This window comes from Hemiscyllium ocellatum, chromosome 23 (assembly GCF_020745735.1).
Source record: "Hemiscyllium ocellatum isolate sHemOce1 chromosome 23, sHemOce1.pat.X.cur, whole genome shotgun sequence".
Classification (NCBI taxonomy): domain Eukaryota; kingdom Metazoa; phylum Chordata; class Chondrichthyes; order Orectolobiformes; family Hemiscylliidae; genus Hemiscyllium; species Hemiscyllium ocellatum.
Genome location: NC_083423.1, coordinates 24,716,645 through 24,739,642, shown reverse-complemented (window position 1 = coordinate 24,739,642; position 22,998 = coordinate 24,716,645). Strand labels below are relative to the sequence as shown.

The following is a 22,998-nucleotide window of genomic DNA, read 5'->3' as shown; positions in this document are numbered from 1 at the left end:
GGTTCAATTCCCGACTCAGGCGACTGACTGTGTGGAGTTTGCACGTTCTCCCCGTGTCTGCATGGGTTTCCTCCGGGTGCTCTGGTTTCCTCCCACAGTCCAAAGATGTGCGGGTCAGGTGAATTGGCCATGCTAAATTGCCCGTAGTGTTGGGTAAGGGGTAAATGTGGGGGTATGGGTGGGTTGCGCTTCGGCGGGTCGGTGTGGACTTGTTGGGCCGAAGGGCCTGTTTCCACACTGTAAGTAATCTAATATGCATTTGACTTTGTACATTTTGTGTGCCACTTTTTGTGGCTTTGCCCTTGGTAAAACATAAATGGGTGATGAGAGTAAATAATTACAGGAAATAATTCTGACACAGTTAATAAATGTATGCTATGTAAAAGACTGTGTATAAGTACGACTGCACATCTCTTATGGCTATATACATGGTGTCCCTGTAGCCTACATAGCTAACCTTTTTAATTTAATGAGCTAGAAAAGGAAATGTATTTTCATGAAGAACTGCTGCTATTGACTTTGCTTAGATTGGATCACTTATATTCAAGAGTATCACTGGTTTGATATCCTAGCTATTAGTACAATCTGTGAGGGAAAATATCTATTATGTCCTAACCTATCTTACCATTTCACAAGATCTGGGGCCTTGAAGCAATTTTAAAGCAATGCCTTTCTAGTTACATTGTACTCCACCTGGATGTTCCTCATAATTTGTGTCATTGGAAAGACTGATGCAATTTGAGCCTCTCCCTGAAACAGGAATGTTGGTGTTTTCATGTAAATAAATTTAAAACCATTGTGACAGTGTAGGCATTGATATTACACTGCACAAGGAGCTTTTTTCTTTTATGATTGCTCCTAACTTCAGTTTTGCAAGTTAAGTTTTTAGGTGATTATTACTAATTTCCTTTATAAATCACAGAATTATTTCCTAAAACTTATGTCTAATGTATTGCTGATGAGTCCTAATGCTTTCAGTTACACCTAGCTGGCTATGTTCTTCCCGGAATATCATTTTATTTTTGCCCCGTATCCCCCAACTTTGTAATGTGGCACATCTTTCTTGAATAGGATTTCGCGAAAAGATTTACCAAAGTATCCAGAGAGTACTGGATTCTCAGCACTTCTTCAGAAGGAAGCTGGACATATTCCTGAAAGCGATTTATTTTCTGTATCAAGGCAATGTGCAAGATCAGTAGAACTTATGCAATACCACAATATGTAGAAAGATTGTTTGATTGCCATTCAAAATTAAAGCACGGCGCAGCACAATAGATCAGTGGTTAGCACTACTGCTTTTCAGCGCCAGGGACCTGTGTTCACTTGCAGCCTTGGGTGACTGTCTGTGTAGAGCTTGCACATTCTCCCTGTGTCTGCATGGGTTACCTCTCACAGTCCATAGGTACGCAGATTAGGTGGATTGGCTGTGCTGAATTGGCCAGTGTGCAGGAATGTGCAGGCTAGGTGGGTTAGCAATGGGAAAAGCAGGGTTACGCGGATAGGGTAAAGGGGTCGATCTGCATGGGACAGTTGGTGTGACTCAATAGGCTGAACATCCGCTTCCAAAATGTAGGGATTCTATGAGAAGTTTATCAGAATTTTCCCTAAATTTAAATTTGTATAAAGAAGTTTGCATTTATATAATGCCTTTCATAGCCAAAAGATGTCTCAAATTAATTAAGTCCCATTTCAGTGAGGTCAACATTGTAATGTAAGAAGCTTGCATATAACTAGCTTCCATAAACGATAGGTTAAAACCAGAAAATATGTTTGTGATGTTTACAGAGGAATAAATATTGCCAAGAACTGAGTGCTTGTCGTCGTTGAGTAATGGTCTTTTTTTAAAATACAAATCTAATTTATAGATGGCATTAAACTGAAATCTACAGCTTAATTTCTATAGTTGACACCCTAAGAAAGGTTTTAACAAGGTGTCAAGTGACAAGCAGCTTAATTAAGAAGCAGCTGTAACTGGATCCTCACTAAATAAAACCAGTAAATCTTTCATCTCGGGAGTCATATATAACTTGCCAACCTAATGCACGTTTAGTACTCGAGTGCAAATTACAATAGTGTGCTGGAATTAGAACAAACAAATGAATTTATTGTCATGTATTTTACAGTGAAAACGCAGAAAATAGTGAAAAGCTTCCACAGTTGCCATGATCAGACACTCTTTTGAATAGTTTAAGAGTAATGTTTTCAAAAAGGTAGTTTAAAGAGAGTCCTTAACCATTTCACCGTTGCCAGTGTGGGAAATATATAGAAACATAGAAGTTAAGAGGTTTACAGGAACATTCTTCCTGCATTTACCCTTGCCTGTGAGAATTTTGTAGATTTCTATGATAGTCCTTCACCCCCTTATTCTTCTAAACTTTACTGGATGTAGTACTACATGATCCAAAGGTCAATTCTGCCATCCTAGGAATCAGTCTGGTAAACCTTCGTGGTACTGTCTGCATTGCTAAAAAATCCTTCCTCAGATAAAGAAACCAAAACTGCACACAGTACTCTAACTGCATTCTCACCAGGATCCTGTGCAATTGCAGCAAGATATCACTGCTCCTGCTTGAATACTCCTGTTGTGAAGGGCAACATACCACTTGCCATCTTCACCACCTGCTTTACTGCAAGCATACTTTCAGGACTGATGTATAAGGACATGCAGGTTTCATTGCACCATCCTCTTTCTTAATTTGTCACCATTTAGGTAAGAATATGCCTTCCTGTTTTAGACCAAAGTGGATAACCTCACATTTAACTTGTCCAAATCACACTGAAGCATCTCTGCTCACCACCTCCTCATAGTTTACCCTCCCCAGCTTTGTGTCAGCTGCAAACTTGGAGATACTAAATTTAGTTCCTTCATGTAAATTATCGATATATATTATGAATAACTGAGGTCTAAGTACTGATCCCTGCAGTAACTCACAAGTAACTGCCTGCTATTTGGTAAAAGACTGTTTATTTCTATTCGTTGCGACATGTCTGTACACTACTCCCAGTTCCATTAATACAGCAGGCACTTGAATAAGTTCAAGGCCATCAGGCAGAGTTAACATTATTTTGTGAAGGGGACATCATGTTCGACCAATTTATTGGAGTTAATTGAGGAGGTAAATGGTGCTGTGGATAAAGAAGAATTGGTGGATATACTGTACTTGGATTTCTGGAAAGCACTTGATAAGGTACTACATCAAAGGTTATTGCAGAAAATGAAAGCTCCTGGCATAGGGGTTGCATATTAACATGGTTATAAGGTTGGCTGGCTAACAAGGAGCAGAAAGTAGACATAAATGGATTTTTTTTAAGGTTGGCACAGTTTCACGAGTAGTTTGCCACAGGGATCAGTGCTGGGAGCTCAACTGTTTGCAAGTTAAATAAATTACTTAGGTGAGGGGACAGAAGTTTTGTTTGCCAAATTTGCTAACAACACAAAGACAGTAAGGAAAATAAGCTAAGAGATCAAGAAGCTACAAAAAAAAAGGTTGTGTTTTGACAAACATCTCTCAAATGGACAAAAATGTGGGAAGATATGAAATTGTCAATTTTGGTAGGAAGAATAAAAAAGGAACATTTTATTAGATGGTGAGAGATTAGAGCTTTGAGATACAGAGGGATCTGAGTGTCTGTGCATAAATTGCAAATGATTAGTATGCAGGTACAGCAAGTAATTAGGAAAGCTAAGAAAATTAATTAATTTATTGCAAGCGGAATTGAATGCAAATGTAGGGAAGTTATATATAGTGCACTAGTCAAAAAACATCTGGAGTCAGTGCACAGTATTGGTCACCTTTAAGGAAAGATATAAATGTGTTGGAGGAAGAGCTTTACCAGTGTAATATTTGGAATGATAGACTTGTTTTACAGGGAAGGTTAACAGATTGGGTGTGTATCCACTGAAGTTTGGAGTTTAAGAAGTGACTGATTGATTGAAACACAAGATCCTGGGGAGCTTGATAGGATAGATGTGGAGACCATGTTTCATCTTGTGGGAGAATCCAGGGTCACTCATTTAAAAGAGATTAAGCGAAAATTTTTCTCTGAGTCATGAATATTTGAAACTGTTCCTGAAAAGGTGTTGGAAGTAGAGTCCTTGAATATTTTTAAAGCAAACGTAGATGGATTCTTGAGGTTACAATTAAGAGAAGCCATTAACTTATTGAATGGCAATAGTGACTAAATGGACTACTCCTGATTTGTATGTTTATATGATAGTAGGAATGACACCTTTGCTTTTCTTTAAAATAGTGTCATGGCATATTTTGCATCCACCTTAGCTGACAGACAGCATCTCACAGTTAATGCTCTGTCTGAAAGATGTACGTCTCTCAGGGCACTACCCTGTGAATACTGCACTGGGAATGTCAACTTTGAACCTTGAACATTGATGCTCAAGTCCTAGAGTGGAACTTGAATCCCCACCTTCTGACTCAGGTGAACATGCTACCGACTGGACCATGGCTGACACACAAGTTTCTTTCTGTTCTTGCCTCTTAAAAGGTATATGGTTAGGAATTAGGAAATTACACCCAAGGTTGCCTTATATCTCATTGCAGTCAAGCTGATGTACCATTTTCTTTCTCCAGGTTTCTTTTCACTGTTCAAAGAACTCAAGCTGCAAATGATTAATGCAAGTAATTTTTTTTTCCTCTTCAGGTTACTGACATTTTTTGTTTCAAATCTCAAATTCACAGGGAAACTCTAGTGTATGATGATAACAAAATTCCATTGGTTCACACTGATCTGGAAAAGCTGGAAGGAACACCTATGCCTGAATTTTCTAAAGGTAGGGAAACTGTGGCACAAACTTGGGAATTTAATTTAAATGAACAATTTAAATGAATTTCTATGAAAGTCTTATGAGTTTTTTTCTGCTAGGTTTTCTTCATCCCTGAAGAATTCAAGTTTGCTAGATCACTGTTATGAATATTGTGATTTTTTCAATTTTAACTATTCTTCATGTTTAATCCTAGAGAGTAGCATTGTTGAGTAATCCAATCAGGATCATGTCACAGGACTGAAAAGATCCTCAAAATCAGAAAAGATATTCTCTGTGACTGATCATAATAAACTAACATTCCGTTCTTTGTTTACTAGTCTGTAAAATTTGACACTGTTGACCTAATCATTGTCCTCCAAAACGTGTTTTTGTTCTCTAGCTTTATGGAACTGCTCATGCCTGATTCCATTCCATTTTACACCTTTATTCCAGTTGTATCTAAACAATCATCTGTAATGGTTTCTTTTCCAACGTATATCATTTATCTCCTTGGAGTCCTCCAAGGGTTTATCCTTGGCCTTCTTCTGTCTCTAATGTACATGCTGCCTCTGTTACATTGTCTGAAACTGTGACATCAGGTTCCACACATTTGCTTATGATATAGCCAGTTCTATATTGCCAAAACAAAAACAGAAGTTGCTGGAAAAATCAGCAGGTTTAACCGCATCTATGGAGAGAAAGCAGAATTAACATTTTCGGTCCAATGATCCTTCTTCAGAATGGTTCTGAAGAAGGATCATTGGACCTAAAATGTAAAATCAGCTTTCACACTTTTCATGGGTAAAACTTATTATCTTTGGTCATTGAAAAGTTATTTTATATCTGTCTCCACAATAGAGCACTTAGAAAGGTTCCAAAGGTATTTGAAAGTCTAGAAGTGATAGGGTATGAAGAACTTAAATCATCACCTATAATCAGGAAAAACATATTCAAACTATCAGAACTGAAGGTTGACAAGCCTCCAGGACCTGATTGTCTCCATCTTAGGGTCTTGAAAGAAGTGGCTGCAAAAATAGAAAAGGGATTTGCTTGTCGGATTGGAAAATTCGAACTTGCACACTTTTCACTTTAAAAAAACACAATAGGAAACTATAGGGCATGTGGCCTAAATCTGTTTTAGAGACATTGCCAGAATCTATTATTCAGGAAGTTATAGTAGGAAACTTAAAAAATCATGATGGCAAAGTCATTTCACTGAGCTATTTAAGGAAGTAACAAGCAAAGTGGATATGGGAGAACCAGTAAAAGTTGTGTACTTGGACTTCCAAAAAGATTTGATAAAGTGCTACATCAAAGGTAGCTGTACAAAAAGGGCTCATAGTGTTTTTGGGGTGGCATATTATCAGGGTAAAAAATTAGTTTTCTAAAACAGGAAGCAGTAAGTAGAGATTATTCGAGTCATTCAAATCAGTAGGGTGCCACAGGTGTTCTTGCTGGGGCTTCAACTAGTTACAATTTATAGCAACCACTTTTAGGGTCTGACTGTATACAAGCTAAATTTGCTGATGACCTCAAAATAGGTAGGAAAATAAGTTTTGAGAGAAAGGAAAGATTCTACAAAGAGATATGTTTAGGTTTGATTATTGGAGTTCACATGAATTTGACTGCTTCTGCAGAAAGAACACCATGAAAGTATACTACCTTGTACTTAAATGAAAAGAGACTGCAGGACTCAAAGGGAGGGATAAGGATGGATCTGAGTGTCACGGTACATGAATCAAACAAAAAGTGCAGTTACAGTAGGGAAGGCAAATGAAATGTTGCTTTTTATTGAAAGGGAAATGGAATACACAGTAGGGAAAATTTACTGCAGCATTTCAGGGCTTTGGAGTAGTGAACAGTTTTGGTCTATTTATTTGAAAATGGACATAATTATGTGAGAAGCAGTTTAAAGAAGTTTGCTCACGCATTCCTGGGATGAAGAACTTTTTAACCCTGTGAAGAAATGATGAATAGGTTTGGCCTGTACTCACTGGAGTTGTATTTGCTGCCTTCCATTCGCTCCAGTTTCAAAATGCCTCAGTTTTTTTGTTAGTCTGTAATATTCTCAAATCCTACAACCCTCCATGATCTCTTGGCTCCTCCTATTCTGGCCTCTCATGCATCCAGATTTTCATTGCTCCACCATTGATGTCTGAGCTCCAACGCTTTGGAATTCTCAGTCTACACCTTACTCTCAATCTAGTTCTCTCGCTCCTTTTTAAGATGTTCCTAAAAGTTGTCTCTTTAACCAAGTTTTTGGTCACCTATCCTGGTATCTCCTTTTATTGCTTCTTGCATGTGAAGTGTCTTGAGGTGCTCTATTACCTTAATGGTGCTGTGCAGTCAATATGTTCAAAGTATTGGAACTTTGTATTTCTGACAATCCAGTGTTTGGAAAATGGTTTACCTTTTCGACAAAAGCTTTTTTTTGGTACCTAATGTCAGTGAATGACAGGTGAAAAGTCAGCTAAGTGGTATAAAATTAATATCTGGATTTGATATTCTACAACTATATTTAAATCTTTACTGCATTATAGCAGTGCCTGTTCATTTATATGTTTCTCCCAATTTGCTCATGAAAACATCTTGGTCATTCTGCTGATGTGACCCCTAATCTCAGCTCATCTACCACAGTTTACTTCTGAACCTTTCGGATATGAAGAAAAAGATTAATTTAATCTGGGTAGTGTTAGGGATCAGCTTGACCTGCTGTGCTTTTCCCAGCTCCACTCTGACTCTCCAGCATCTGCAGTTCTCACTATCTCCTATGTGTTAGGGAAAGCACTCTAACAATGTATACCAATACGTTGTAAATATATTGCTAACACTGACTTCCTCTTGTAAAATACAATAAAAGATATTAGTGTTCGTGCATGTTTTTAATAACGATTAGTTCAACTGATAAATGGCTCATTATTTACTTTAAATTAATTTTGTACTTATTTCTTGTTACAGATGGTAAATATAAAGCCCTGAAGATGGATTTCTCACTTCCTCCCTCCAGTTATGCTACTATGGCTATTCGAGAGGTGCTCAAAATAGACACAAGCATCAAAAATCAAACTCAGCTCAACACAGTCTGGTTGCGATAACCTGATAATTGTTATGAGAATCTGTACGAAAATGTAATGTGCTGTATTTCAATGAGTATTGTTTTGTAACAGTTGCTAAAATGCTACTTTTATTTTTATTCACATAAGCAAACTAATTATTTTAAGATTGTTTTAACATTGGAGAATTGATTATTCAGATATTTGTAAAACTTGATAACATCAAAGACTACAATGATAACTTTGATCATTAAACATATCTTTGATATTATACACATACCTTGCTTGCTTTTTGTTTTGCAATTTATTTTGTAGTGGTAATACTTTTTGTAGCAGCATAAGGAACTTCAAGTCATCTGAAGACTGGAATTTGAGCTACAAAAAAAAACTGAAGAATAAACAAATTTGGGATATTTTGGTAGCTTACTAACTAGTCTTATCAAATGTTTTCTGCAGCTGATCACCTCACGAGAGTTGTGTTCGAGTGACCCTTGTATTTTTAACATCCTTGCAAGGCAATTAATAATCATCTGCCATTATTGCAGATCTTACCTTTATAAACAATATGTTTTCCCCAGATGGGACTATATTCCTAAAGGGAAGCTATTTTAAATTTCTTCAATTAGCATCAAGGTTTTCAAAAATGTTCGATACTCACATCCCTATACTATCTATCATATGTCATGTCCTTTCTCTAGCTAATTTCACATGTTCTAAACTTCATTTTTCTAAATGTCTGGAGAGTGGAGTTACACAAATCTTTAAAGGTTGCAGGACAAATTGACAGGCTGTTAAAAGGGCAGGTATGATCTTTGCTTTTTGCTATGATGCTGGTGGAGACCAATAACTTAAGATACAAACTTCTCAGTGATCAACTCAGAGGTTGCATGACAAGATTCCATGTCTTATGTGTTTTACTATAACAGACAGAAAATACAACAAGGTAAACATTGGGTTAGCAACTAATACACTACGTTACAGAGAACCTATTCCCTATTATTTTTTTATCACAACCAAAATGAACAAACTAATCTTTTCATTCATCTTGTAGTTTTCCCTATATCAGTCTTATGCTTGGTAAATGCAAGAAATGAAATAATTGAAATATTATGATCTCCTCTGACCATGACACAGAATTGTAGCATTTTTTAGTATTGTTTTGTTCTTGAACAAGATGCTTATTTTATCATTGCATTTGAGTGAGTTCTAAAGTTTGAATTACTTGAATAAAGCTGGAATATGTATCAAAATATATGTATTTAATTCCTATGAGGATATGTTGTTCCGACAGTCAATTTTGTTTCTTTTCCAGATGTTGATGAAAGGGTGGGTAAAAATACTCCATCACTATGAAACCATGAATTTTTAGCAATATCAGTAGCTCTGTCTGTCTTCCATGGATTCATCCAGCCTTTTCAACAAATCCCTGAAGCAGTCTCTGTCCAGAAATGTATCTAATTGATGGACTTATGTTGCCCTCTAGAGTTCCTTTCCCAAATAACATCCCAATTTTTAAACAATTTCTTGGTTCAGACAAACTGTCAAAATAGCAAAGTTTGATTCTATCATCTTAAAATTGCTCATTAGGCCTCCCCAATATTATTATTACTTTTTCCCAAAAATGTAGGTTTTGAGAATTTTCTTTCCACCATTTTGCTTACCAGGATTCTCCTCCTCTTCCAACATAAGCCAAAGGTGTGTGGTAAGGATTTATAAACCGAGACTTAACCTGTTATGAATGCACCTTCTTTGGCCATCAAGTCTAGGAGTGTATCTTAAAACCAGAGCTTCTAGCTTGGAGGACAGGACATACCCACGGTGTCTCTTTAATACATTACAAAATGCACAAAATAGTGTCTATGACCCAAATATCTTCAGCTGCTTCAGTAATGACCTTCCTTTCTTCATAAGGTCAGAAGTGGGGATAATTTCAGATCATTGAACAATGACCAGTACCATGCGCAACTAACTGCTTGTACATTAAAGCAGTCTGTCCTTATGTAGCAAGCTATGGACAATATTCAGACTTGGATGCTGATACAACACAGGTAACATTAATGCCACACAAAAAATGAGAATAACAATCTCTGAATCCCTTACTATAAACATCCTGAATGTCACCATCCACAAGAAACTTCACTGGACCAGCCATATCCTGTGGCTACATGAGCAAGTCAGCATCTGGGTATTCTAATGCAAATAATTCAACTGCTGATTTCTAAAGCCTGCCTCATACAAGTCAGAAAAGTGATGGAATAATCTCCAATTGTCTGGATGAGTATATCTGTAACAACAAAAAATTCAACAACACTCAAAACTCAGCATCATCCAGGTCAAAGCAGCCCACTTGATCAGCAATCCATCAGAATGTAAGTATTTATGACAATGCCAATGTACCACAGCAGCAGTGTGCACAACATACAAGAAGAACTGCAGCAACTCACCAAGAGTATTTTGACACAACCTTCCAGATCAGTGAATGTTACATTGAAAGAGTGCAGTATATGTATGAGAACATTGCTACCTGCAAGTTCCTATTCAGTCAGTGCATCAGTTAGAACAATTATCAATACTCCTTCACTGTTGTGGGAAAAAAAATCATCACCACTTTCTGGGCAATTAGAAAGAAAACCAAATATTTGTTGCCCTAAGCACTAGCAGGACTTAGGTCAGGCAACACATATGAAGAAACAAACAATTAATATTTTAAGATGAGTGTGCCTCTTGATTGAAGAAAGATGATAATTACTTAGCATTCCTGCCTCAATCTTTTTTAAAATATATTTCTATTGAAAAAAAAGATTTTTTAATATTACAAGTCCAAAACAATTCAAATAAAAAGAAAAAAATCCTCAACCCACCCTCATGTAGAAATATATTAACATATATAGAAAAATATAGAATAAAAATCCCAAACTGGTTATTTAACTAAATAAATAAATAAATAACCAACAACAAACTAATAAATAGTAATAACTCAGCCCAGCCAAACAAAATGCTCATATGTTCACAATTCCTCTTCCCTGGATTTTGGACTCGTAAAACACAATCGCCATGGCTATATAAAAGCCCTTGTTAGTGTGGCAGATAAAGGAGAGAGTTAGGGTCCTTCTCCACCCTTACACACAAAAGTTTCCATGTGCTTGCCACAACACTCCAATATGTTTGAAACCTAACACAAGACCAAAGACAAGGGATAAGAGTGCCTGTGCAGATCTTGCACTTGGAACATGCTGAAGATACCTCTGGTTTAAATTTTGACAAATAGTCTGGAGCCAAGTGGACTTTGGAGAATCTTCAACTGTAAAGCACGGGTCCTATTGCAAATTGATATCTTCCTTGCATTCTCCCAAATATCCTCCCATGCCTCTAAGGAGACTTCATCACCCAGCTCTCTTTCCCACATCCTGCAGAGTCGATCAAACTTATCTGAGGGGGCACCCCCCCAATTGATGATATACTGTCTCCAGTTGTTGATTTTCTCTTTGTCCCTAATTGGTCCCACTCCTCCTTTTACTACCCTTTCACTATATATATATTCATAATAGATTTTAAGTTTCCATTTTGTTTGGTGCCGGACTCTTAACATTCTTCCTTTACCTTTTTCACTTTTGTTTCTACTTCACATCTGAACATTTTCTGTTCTTTTTTAATCTTTCAAACACAAAATATAGAGGGATCAGACAAAACTAGTATTTATTGCCCATCTCTAGTTGTCCTTTAGAAGATGGTGGTGAGCTGACTTCTAAACCTGCAGTCTGTGCAGTAATGGTACTCCCATTGTGCTATTAATTATAGAGGTATAGGATTTTGAGCCATTGAAAATGAAGCAAAGGTAGTATATTTCAAGTTAGGATGATGTATGATTTGGATGTAGGAATGTTCCCATGCACTTGATATTCTTATTTATTAGAGATCACGAGTTTAGGATTTGCTATCAAAGAAGCTTTGATGATTTGTGTAGACATCGAGTGCAACCATGGTCAGTGGTTGGGAGTTAATGTTTAGGTGGTGAATGGGGTGTCATTAACCAGGCTGCTTACCTGTGAATTGTGTTTAGCTTACGTGTTGTTGGACTGCACTCATCCTATAAAAATGTGTTCTATAACACTCCTGGACTTTTGCCATGGTGATGAGTAGACAGGCTTTAGGTGTCAGATGGTAAGGTACCACAGAATTTCCAGTCTTGAACCTCCAGTTAACACCAACGTACTTATCTAGTTAATGCAGTTAAATTTCTTTTAGGTGGACTCTCCAGGGAGTTATGGTGGGGCTTACAGTAAATGCTGATTTTTGTTTGTTTTCAATGTTGTGGTGAGATGGTCATTGTCTAGCATCTGTGTGACATGAATATTACTTGAATTCATCAACTCAAGTATGAATATTGGTCAGGATCTGCAAGAAGGCCAATATTTTATTTGAGGAATTGTGAATAACTGTGTACATTCCACTTTATCTTATGCTAGAGGTGGTTAATTGATGAAGCAGCCAAAATTGGTTGACCCAGGACATGTCCTGAGGAACTCCTGCAATGATATTGGGAGAGATAGGATTGACCTACAACAACCACAACCATATGTCTTTTGTAGGTATGAAAACACAGTGAAGAGCTGTCCCCTTGATGCCCATTAACATCAATTTTACAAGCACTCTGATGCCACACTTCATCAAATGTTACTCGAAGGTAAATGGTAGTCAGGACCACCAGAATTCAGCTGTGTGTGTGGCTGAAGGCAATGTGTGGAGAAGTTGGGCCTGATGAAACCTAAACAGTATTGTAAGCACGTAATTGCAAGTGCTATTAGATGGCATTGTTGACTCAGTTTGTGAATTTTCTGATGATTTGAAAGTACATTGATGCAGTGGTTATTAGATTGGATTTGTCCTCCTTTCCAGAGACAGGACACCTGGCCAATTCGCACATTTTTTCAAATAGATGCATACATTTTAGTTGTGACAGTATACGAGTGTTAAGTACTGAAGCTAGATAGTTGTCAGGACATTTTGTTTTTGCTATATTCAGTTTACTCAGCTGCTTCTTCTATCCTGCGTAGTAAAATTGAATTTACTGGAGACTGACTGCAATGATTATGGAGACCTCAAGAGAAAACTAAGGTGATACAGCTATTTGAAACTTCTGGCTGAGATAGTTGCAAATGCTTCAAGACTGATTTTCACTGAGCTGTCATGTCATTATGGATGGGAATGCTCGTCAAGCCTCCTCTTCCCATTAATTGTTTACCTGTCCACAAGCTTTCATGATTGGACGGAACAGGATTACAGAACCTTGGGTTAATTAGTCCTAGAAACATTTAACTCTGTTTGAAGAATACATGATTATAATCCTGTATTATAGACTGTTCCTGGCATATACTTTTACATACCTCATTGAACTGGAGTTGATTATTTGGATTGAAGGTGCTTATAGATCAAGAGAATATATAGAGCATTCTATGCAGAATGTGGTGAAAAATAATTTTGCAGTTGCTAGTCCACAGCTAATGCTGTTCTGATTCTATCTTCCTTGCACAGTGCCAGCACCACACAACACAATGGTGTCTTGTAAGTATGAAAATGGATCTTGCCTCTACAGAGGCTATGCAATGTCCATTCTCACCAACATTCTCAAGGATGGATGCATCTGCAATAGTAAATTCATGAAGATAAGGTAAAGAAGGGGTAACCCCTTGGTGCTGGTTCATTATCTACTGTAAGCCCAGTCTGAAAGCCTGTTCCTTCAGAATTCTACCATCTCAGTCAGTGGTGTGGCTTATCGGCCACTAATGGTGGTGGACATTGAAGTTCCCCCTTCAGGGTGCCCAACTCAAAAGGGAAGAAATATATGGTATGCTTCACTGGAGGAGTTGACAAGACTGGAGGAGTCGGGGCCATGTGAGTGGAGGGAGGAGGAAGCTCCAAAGGAAAACTTTGCACAGTTTCAACAAGGTCAAGGAAACTACTATGAATAGCTCAGTTAACAGACTTTTCATCACAACATGTTTCATATTCTTTACTTACAGTCTCCCTTCTTGATAATCTAGTATAGTCCTCGAAGGTCCACGTACTCCTGAATCATCACATTGCTCCCCAACATCATTTCCTCTCCCCAATACTAAAGCCCCTTTCTGCAAATTCCTCCCTCCATCTTTATTTGTTTGATGATCCCCTTTCTGATCTTCAAATCAACTCTCCATCCTGCCTAGAACTCATCTTTGGGCTTCTCAGGTATTCATTCAAGCCTGCCTGCTCCATCAAGGTGCCTAATCCCTACTTCCACCTCAGGCCTGCCCTTGATCCTCCTCACCCCTACGCCTGCTGGACTACCCCTATCCCAACCGATACCTGGAAAGAGTGCTACCACCACCGACCGTGAACACTACAGACACCCGAAATTGGGCCTGAGAGTGCTGCAGCTGCTGGCCTAAACTCCCACCCCACACCAAATCACCTTCTAGATCCTTCCAAACTCAGCGATCCATTTGCCAAAACGATGTGACTCTGTGAAGAGTGAAAGAATACACACTCGCCTACTACCTCGGACCGCCCACGTTCAATTCACCAAAATATTCCAGCAGCAGCAGCAGCGAGACATGACTTGACGCGTCCCCTCAGTCAGTGACCAGAGAAATCTGGGATTAAATAGCATCTTAAATTAACTTTTAAGTTCCACATTCAGGACAGGGGAAGCCAAACTCCTGACATCATTCCAAAATACTTGAAAACCGAAATAGCTGGGAAAACCCAACCAGTCTGGCAGCATCTGTGCAGAAAAAGCCCGAGTGAACATTTCGGGTCGAGTGACCCGTAACGCTGACCCTGGCTTTTTCTCTTTCCAGAGGCTGCCAGAGTCGCTGAATTTATTTTTGTTTCACATCTCCTGCATCCGCCGTTCTTTGTGTTTATTGTCTGAAGGGTCTGGTCGACTCTGCCGTTAGTGAAAGGCCACCGGCCTGAAACATTAACTACGTTTCCTCCTGCACTGACGGCCGGTCTGGGGGCCGTCCATGACCAGTTAACGCTCGGATCTGTCCCCCCGCCTCTCTGCGGTCGAGGCCCCAGACGGCCATCTCCACGGTAACCGTGCGATTGCCCGGATGTGGTGACGTGATCTGCCGCTGTCATGGCGGCGGAGGTTGAGGAGAGCGCTGAGTTAGCTCAGTATGTGACCGAATTCATTGAAAAAGAGTTCGCGGAGGTCCCGACATCATTAAAGAAGCTCCCCAGACTAATAGAGGAGCTAGCCCTGTGTAAAAGAAACCTGGAGGAGCAGGTACTGCGCCCGGGCCTTGGGGAGTTCAGTTGACTTCATCCATTCCTCGGTCTTCCCGCTCCCCTCCCCCCAAAACGTGCATCAAAATAAAAGCCAAGTACACTGTGAATTAATAAATTTTAAACACTGGTTTGATTCTCAGGTATAAGACATTAGCTTTATATTGAAAGCGGAAATGACTTATGTATTTTCTCAATCTTAGTGTCTGATAATTGAAATTTTTTTTTAAAGAGAGAAATTGCACATTAGTAATACCTGGCTAATGTCACTTGGTCGAAGGGGAATAATTGGTTGTCAAAACAATGTGCAATTGATTGGATCTTGCGGACGGGAATGTCTGATATATCTGAAATGTCGCTTGTTGCACATTATAATTGTTTCAACAGAACAAGACATTAACTTTAATCGCATTTAATCGAATATACTATGACTTCCACTTTTCATCCTAAGGCACTTGTAAAATGGTACTTTGTTGTTAATCTGTACAACAAATAACTTTACAAATTTGGAATTCCAAAACCGATATTAAGCTGTCACCCTGTTGAAACATTTTTGCCTTGTCATTGCGGTTGTTGGTTGATGCAAAATTCCTTTTAATTCATTGGAAGATAATGTGTTTGAAATACTAAGTGAAGTTACTCAAAGTTCTTTAAGTAGGTTGGGACTGGAATTAAATATAGAATGTGCTGGAAAACATTGACAACTCTTAGCAGCATCTGTGGAGAGACACACAGAATCAACACTTGTATTTTAGTATGGCTTTTTAGAACATTTCTTTAGCACGGACTGGGGTTTATGTCAGATTGACTAGTGTTATTCAATGCATTGAATTTTTACTGTTCATTTTAAAGACTATATCATACATCACTTAAGTTGCAGCAGTAGATATATGTACAGTATCGGTGTTACTCAATATTTGTCATCATTCCTTAATTGAGCAGGAAGAATCAAACCAGGTTGCTGTATGATAGAAACCATTTATTGGTCAGACTGTGATTATGTTTCTTATAATATAGTTGAATTGTCAGGTTTAGAGTGACATAAATTAAAGGACCACTTGATCAGTGAAAGAAATAGTCAGCCATTTGTTGTCTTTTCTGTTCCTTTTTCCTCAAATTGGTTCTAAGCGATTGTTGCATTTCGATCTGTGCACCCTATAAAAGTCTTTAGAAAAATAGTAGTCACATTGCGAAAGCAGTTCTACTGAAATTGTGAAATGATAACTGAAGAACTTGGTTTGTTTTAGCTGGCCATCATCATTTTCACAAAACAATTGAACCTGATCAGTAAACAACACTATGTGGCTTTCATTTGAGGGTTGAAATGTGTAGTTTTCTGTGTAGGTGGGTGGTTCAGTAATATACAATATATTTTGATGGATTTCTTGAAGTAAGCAGAAGAGATTACAGAAGGTGTGATCATGAGCTAAAAGTTTATTCAATATCTCGATACTATGTTTAGAAGTGGCAGAAGATTGAGTGTAAGCAGTTAGAGGGCAGAAGTCAATATACAGAGACGTGTCCATTCTTCTCCATGTCAGAATGTGCTATTTGTGTCACCTCTAATAAAGGAGTTTGATCTTGATTGTTGTTTAAATAAATTGGAGTATACCATCAGAAACAGAGAACTTTACTTAGCAGACTGTCACTACCATTTTACAGTATATGCAGCAGTCTTGCCCTGTGGATTTCAGAACCCTTTTTGAAACTTGTTCGTCTGATCCTGAGCATATCAGTCTTCATTGCTGATGCTTTAAAGACTCCTGCATCTCTTTATTTAATTTTGCATATATTTTGTATCCATTTGGCAAGTATGGTAACCTGATCACTACAGATTTGATAAATATCAAAATCCTGTTTGAAAATGCTGAGCTAGATTGGAGACTGTCTCCTTTGATACTAAATGAATCTTGCTGAGAAGCCACAGATCAGATTTATTTAACGTGATTTTTTAAACTTGATATGGCAGAGTTTGAAATTAGTGAATTGCTACTTAAATAAGTTCCTAATGCCTTTTAGAGGCTAATAAAACTCAGTTGTAATTTGATACATTCTGTATTTTAATTGGTGACAGCATAATTGTTAGTGGAATATTTGTTGTGTGGTTTCAAGTTTTGTACAATGCAGTGGTTAAAAATAAAACATTTTACATTTAAATCCATAAGCATAAGAAATGGAAACAGTAGTGTGCCATTTGTCTTTTTTGAGCCTACCCTGAGAATGTGGCTTGTCAAGAATTTGTACCTCAACTTTGTTTTCCTATCCTATCCCCCTGTCCTTTGATTCTCTCAATATCGAACAATTGATCTCTGACGTGAATATGATGAACTATCGCGCATCCATGGCTCAAACATTCACACCAAAGTATCTCAGATTACTTTTGGAGAGTGGGGAATATTCATTTAATTGTGATGTCCCTTTAAAATTATTTTTCACGGCCACACACATGTTAACTTAAAGTGGCCAACTTACGCACACAGAGCATTTGAGGGGTAACACTATCACAATACTTTGAATGAAACATTCTCTACATCTCAATCATAAATGGATAAATGGATATTCCTTTATTGAACCTTAAACCTTCAATCTCCTTAACAAATGATGTCCTCACATCATCTTGTCAAGCCCATTAAGGAATTTCTGTTACAATTTGATCATTTCCCATTCTTCAAAGCTCTAGGTAATATGGGCCCACTCTCTATTCAATCTACCCTCATCATACATTCAGTCTGTATAGTCAAAGTGTGATGCTGGAAAAGCACAGCAGGTCAGGCAGCATCCGAGGAGCAAGAGAGTCAACATTTCGTGCATAAGCTCTTCAGTCGGCTGCCTGACCTGCTTGTGCTTTTCCAGCAACACACTCTGATCTCCAGCATCTGCAGTCCTCACTTTCATTCAGTCTGTAGAACGATTGTTGCACTTTAAGCAAGTATATCCTTTATTGGACAAAAAGGTCAAAACTGCATTCGAGATGCAGTCTCACCGAGACCCAATGTAAATGTATTGGCTTGTTTATTTTTATACTCCAAATCCTTTTTTATATAGTTTAACATCATGTTTGCTTTTTAATTGCTTGCTGTATATCGGATTATAGATATGATGCCAGTCCAGTTGGTGCTGTTGCGGCACAGTGGTAGCATTCCTACCTCTAGGCCAGAGGTGTGAATTTGAGTTCCACTTGCTCCAGAGGTGTGTCATAACATATCTCAGCAAGCTGACTAAAAAAAATCTTCCAGTCCCTTTGGTTGTCAACATTTCCCATTTTTTCATAATACTCTGTTTTTTAAAATATAATCAAAGTTTCCATATATGCTGTACAGTTGTAATGAAAGCACACTTCTTCCTTTTGAATCTCACTTCAGTATCTTTAACTGAGAGATATTTGATACAAGTTGGCAGTGATATTCTGAAATTTGCCATTCAGGTAAACAAGAACATCCTGGAGTGACTGCTCTTACCTTTTTGAACCCTTATGGGGAACCAGGAGTCACGTGTGCACCACTTTCACCACCCTTCTGGGGTTCCTTTCACCAGATGGAATGGAATCCATGTTGTGCAGCTGTTTGTTACCTGAATTTTGTTTCTTAAATAGTGTAGAGCTCTTGGGTGCTAGTCCTCCCTAGACAGAATTTGTTTTGTGTTGTTGTGAACCAAGAGCGAAAAACAGATAAGAGTCTGAAATATCAAATTTTGAAGATTTGAAAGAGAATGACCAATTAATATATCCTAAAAAAAAGGACAGGTATAACAGGTATTTAAGGTGTTATCTCTTTTATGGTCTCTGGTTTTGTCTCAAACTGTAAAAATACCTCTGTTGGAACTTGTCCATGAGTGTTATGAGTCTGAGAAATTTCCATCTCTGATTTTAATGTGAAATTAAAATAATTGGTGATCACACACATTTGAAGTAACTACAATGTTACAAATTTTGTTTGTTATTGCATTGTTACCTCTAAACCTCTGTTTAAAATTACTATAGGTTCTTACTGTCTCATCAGAAGTACCAAAAAAAATTGAAAATGCATACAAGAAGGCTGAAAACGCCAAAAGATTACTCAATATCTTGCTTGAGAAAAACTCAACCTTAGCTAAATCAATTAGCAATCATCTACTAACAGCCCATCCTTTAATGGAAGAACTGAAAGTATTGATTGGTCAGATTGAGGAAATTGAACGACACCTTTGGTACTTGAAATGGATTTCACAAATAGAAGAGTTAAGGTAAATATACCAGTTTTGGGAATTATGGTTGATTTATAGTCACAGGGTGAGAATGTTATATCCACCTTAAAAGGAAATTTCAAGAATTATACTTGTGCAGGCCTTTGGTCACCTGATTCTGCCAGTAGACTGTGAAGTTGTCTATCCTTTCAGGTTGACAAAAACTGGCTATGTCAGTATCATTTCTAGGTACTAAGAAATCAGTAACTAGAAAACTTAATCCAGTTTCACGTGCCAGTGACATTTTCCAGAAGATTATCTAAAACTTTGTCCTTGCTTGATCAGTTTGCAAAGTTATATTTTCATTTTCTAGTTGCAGTTCATAGAAGTTGACCTGCATGAGTCTGTTTCATTATTAGTACTTGTGAGTAATTAACTCAGTAAAATTAAACTTTAAGTTTATAAAATCTTAGTGTATTCAAATCTCACAATTAAAAATTATCTAACAACCAGGTTGCAGTAGCTGCAAAATTGCATATTATTCAGTTGAAAGTGAAGAAAAATCTCTAGGCCTAATATTATTCCTCATTTTTACTTGTGTATTATTTAGCATAATGTAAAGTAGGTGGAAGCATTTAGAAGATAAACTATAGTATGAGTTTTTGATTATTATTTATCCCCATTGTTTTGCAACCCTTCAATGTGGCAGAATTGACAAGACTCTAAGAAATTAGTGGAGCTTGGCTGGTGCTGATCATATTACAAGTTCAAATTGAGCAAACAGATTCATTTGGCTGCAGTCTGAATTTCAAAATAAAGTTGTCTTTTAAAGCATATAATATCAGGTATGATCAAGAATCCAAGATGACGCAATTGTCAGAAAATGTTTTGTTAGCATGGGTATTTATTTGGTTTGATATTCTTTCAGAGTAATTAAAGTATACATGTCCAAAACCTAGGCTGGGTTATGTGGTAAGGGTGGGCTCCCATATCAAAGGATAAATCAGCTTGGCCTTGTTTTAATTTTTTGGATAACAAGCCTTTAATTGTTATGAGATGGAAATTCTGCCCATCTTCAGGCGATCATGCTGTCTCATAGAGTTGCAGGTCAGTCAGAGATCCACAGCTCTGCAGTAACAGCAGTGTCACCAGAGACCAAGGAGAAAGGCATTCAACACAGATCTGAACCACCAAATAAATCTGGGATCATACCAAGCTCAGGTTGGCAGGCCACAGCAAGGAATGCTGGTATGGGGGAGAAAGTCATTTGGGCAAGGGGTTGGCTCCATTTGACATACAGTCATAGAGATGTACAGAATGGAAATAGACCCTTCAGTCCAACTCGTCCATGCCGACCAAATATCCTAACCTAATATAATCCCATTTGCTAGCACTTGGCCCATACCCGTCTAAACCCTTCCTATTCATATACCCATCCACATGCCTCTTAAATGATGTAATTGTACCAGCCTCCACCACTTCCTCTGGCAGCTCATTCCATACACGCACCACCCTCTGTGTGATAACATTGCTCCTTATGTCCCTTTTAAATTTTTTATCAACCTATGGCTTCTACTTCTGGACTGGCCCACTCGAGTGAAAAGACCTCGTCTATTTACCCTATCCATGACCACCATGATTTTATAAACCTGTATAAAGTCACCTCTTAGCCTTTGACACTCCAGGGAAAACAGCCCCACCCTATTCAGCCTCTCCCTGTAGCTCAACACTTCCAACCTTGGCAACATCCTTGTCAATCTTTTCTAAACCTTTCAAGTTTCACAATATGTTCTGGTAGGAGGAAGACCAGAATTCCACAGTATTCCAAAAGTGGCCTAACCAATGTCCTGTACAGCCACCACATACCTCCCAACTCCTATACTCCATGTTCTGTCCAATAAAGGATAGCATATCAAATGCCTCCTTCACTATCCTATCTATCTGGGACTCCACTTTCATGGAACAATGAACCTGCATTCCAAGGTCTCCTTGTGCAGCAACACTCCCCTGGACGTTACCATTAAGTGTATAAGTCCTGCTCTGATTTGTCTTTCCAAAATGCAGTACATTGCATTTATCTAAATTAAACTCCATTTGATCAAGATCCCATTGTACACTGAGGTAACTTTCTTCGCTATGCACTACACCTCCAATTTTGGTGTCATCTGCAAATTTACTAACCATACCTCCTAAGTTCACATCCAAGTCATTTATATAAATGACAAAAAGCAGTGGACCTAGCACTGATCCTTGTGGCACACCCTTGGTCACAGGCCTGCAGTCTGAAAAACAACCCTCCACCACCTTTGAGCCAGTTCTGTATCCAAATGACTAGCTCTCCCTGTATTCCATGTGATCTAAACTTGCTAACCAGTCTAGCATGAGGAACCTTGTCGAACGCCTTACTGAAGTCTGTATAGATCACGTCCACCGCTTTACCCTCATCAACCCTCTTCGTTACTTTTTCAAAAAACTCAGTCAAGTTAGTGAGACATGATTTCCCAAGCACAAAGCCATGTTGACTATCCCTAATCAGTCTTTGCCTTTCCAAATACATGTAAATCCTGTCCATCAGGATTCCCTGCAACAACTTGCCCACCATTGACAACAGGTGCACCGGTCTGTAGTTCCCTGGCCTTTCCTTACTATCTTTCTTAAATAGTGGCACCACATTATCCAGCCTTCAATCTTCTGGCACCTCACCTGTCACTATCAGTGATACAAATATCTCAGCAAGGGGCCCAGCAATCAGTTCCCTAGCTTCCCACAGAGTTCTGTGGTACATCTGATCAGTCCTGGGTATTTATTCACCATCATGCATTTTAAAACCTCCAGCACCACCTCTGTAATATGGACATTTTTCAAGGTGTCACCATCTATTTTCCCACATTTTGTATCTTCCATGTCCTCCACAGTAAACCTGATACATAATACTCATTTAGTACTCATAATACCCATCTCCTGCAAAAAGGCTGACTTGTTGATCTTTGAGGGGCCCTATTCTCTCCCTAATTATCTTTTTGTCCTTAATGTACTTAGAGAATCCCTTTAGATTCTCTTTAACCCTCTTTACCAAAGCTATCTCATGTCCCTGTTTTGCCCTCCTGATTTCCCTCTTAACTATATTTGTCCTCTTCTAAGGATTCACTCAATCTCTGCTGTCTTTATCTGACATATGCTTCCTTCTTTTTTCTTGACTAAAACCTCAATTTGAAGAAAGTGAGGACTGCAGATGTTGGAGATTAGAGTCGAGGGTGTGGTGCTGAAAAAGCGCAGCGGGTCAGGCAGCAACCGAGGAGCGGGAGAATCGACGTTTCGGGCAAAAGCCCTTCATCAGGAATAATTAGATTAGATTAGATTCCCTACAGTATGGAAACAGGCCCTTCAGCCCAACAAGCCCACACCAACCCTCCAAAGAATAACACACCCAGTCTCATTCCCCTACCCTATATCTATCCCTGACTAATGCACGTAACGCTACAGGAAATTTAGCATGGCCAGTTCACCTGAACTGTGGCCTAATTTCTAACGAAGGGCTTTTGCCCGAAACGTCGATTCTTCTGCTCCTCGGATAATGCCTGATCGGCTGTGCTTTTCCAGCACCACACTCTCTACCAAAACCACAATTTGTATAATCATCCAGCATTCCCTACACCTACCAGCCTTGCTTTTCACCCTAATAGGAATATACTATCTTTGGACTTTCGTAGTCTCATTTTTGAAAGCTTCCCATTTTCCAGCCATCCATTTACC

The 22,998-nt window shown here is 38.4% G+C and overlaps 2 protein-coding genes across 7 annotated transcripts in view; both read left to right on the top strand.

Moving 5' to 3' along the window:
- The window catches only part of pus7 (pseudouridine synthase 7), a 59,520-nt gene extending 51,511 nt beyond the window's left edge, over positions 1-8,009 (top strand). For all 5 annotated transcript variants that reach the window (XM_060843148.1, XM_060843150.1, XM_060843149.1 and 2 more), the window contains 2 exons: positions 4,698-4,789; positions 7,721-8,009. In XM_060843148.1, coding sequence (XP_060699131.1) covers positions 4,698-4,789; positions 7,721-7,857 — 229 coding nt within the window. In that variant the 3' untranslated portion in view covers positions 7,858-8,009. The remainder of the gene's footprint in view (positions 1-4,697; positions 4,790-7,720) is intronic.
- A 6,878-nt stretch (positions 8,010-14,887) lies between these two features.
- The window catches only part of rint1 (RAD50 interactor 1), a 46,194-nt gene continuing 38,083 nt past the window's right edge, over positions 14,888-22,998 (top strand). Inside the window, exons 1-2 of one of the 2 annotated variants that reach the window (XM_060843144.1) lie at positions 14,888-15,085; positions 19,064-19,305. In XM_060843144.1, the coding sequence (XP_060699127.1) occupies positions 14,936-15,085; positions 19,064-19,305 (392 nt within the window). In that variant the 5' untranslated portion in view covers positions 14,888-14,935. The remainder of the gene's footprint in view (positions 15,086-19,063; positions 19,306-22,998) is intronic. The other variant, XM_060843145.1, reaches the window with a different exon arrangement.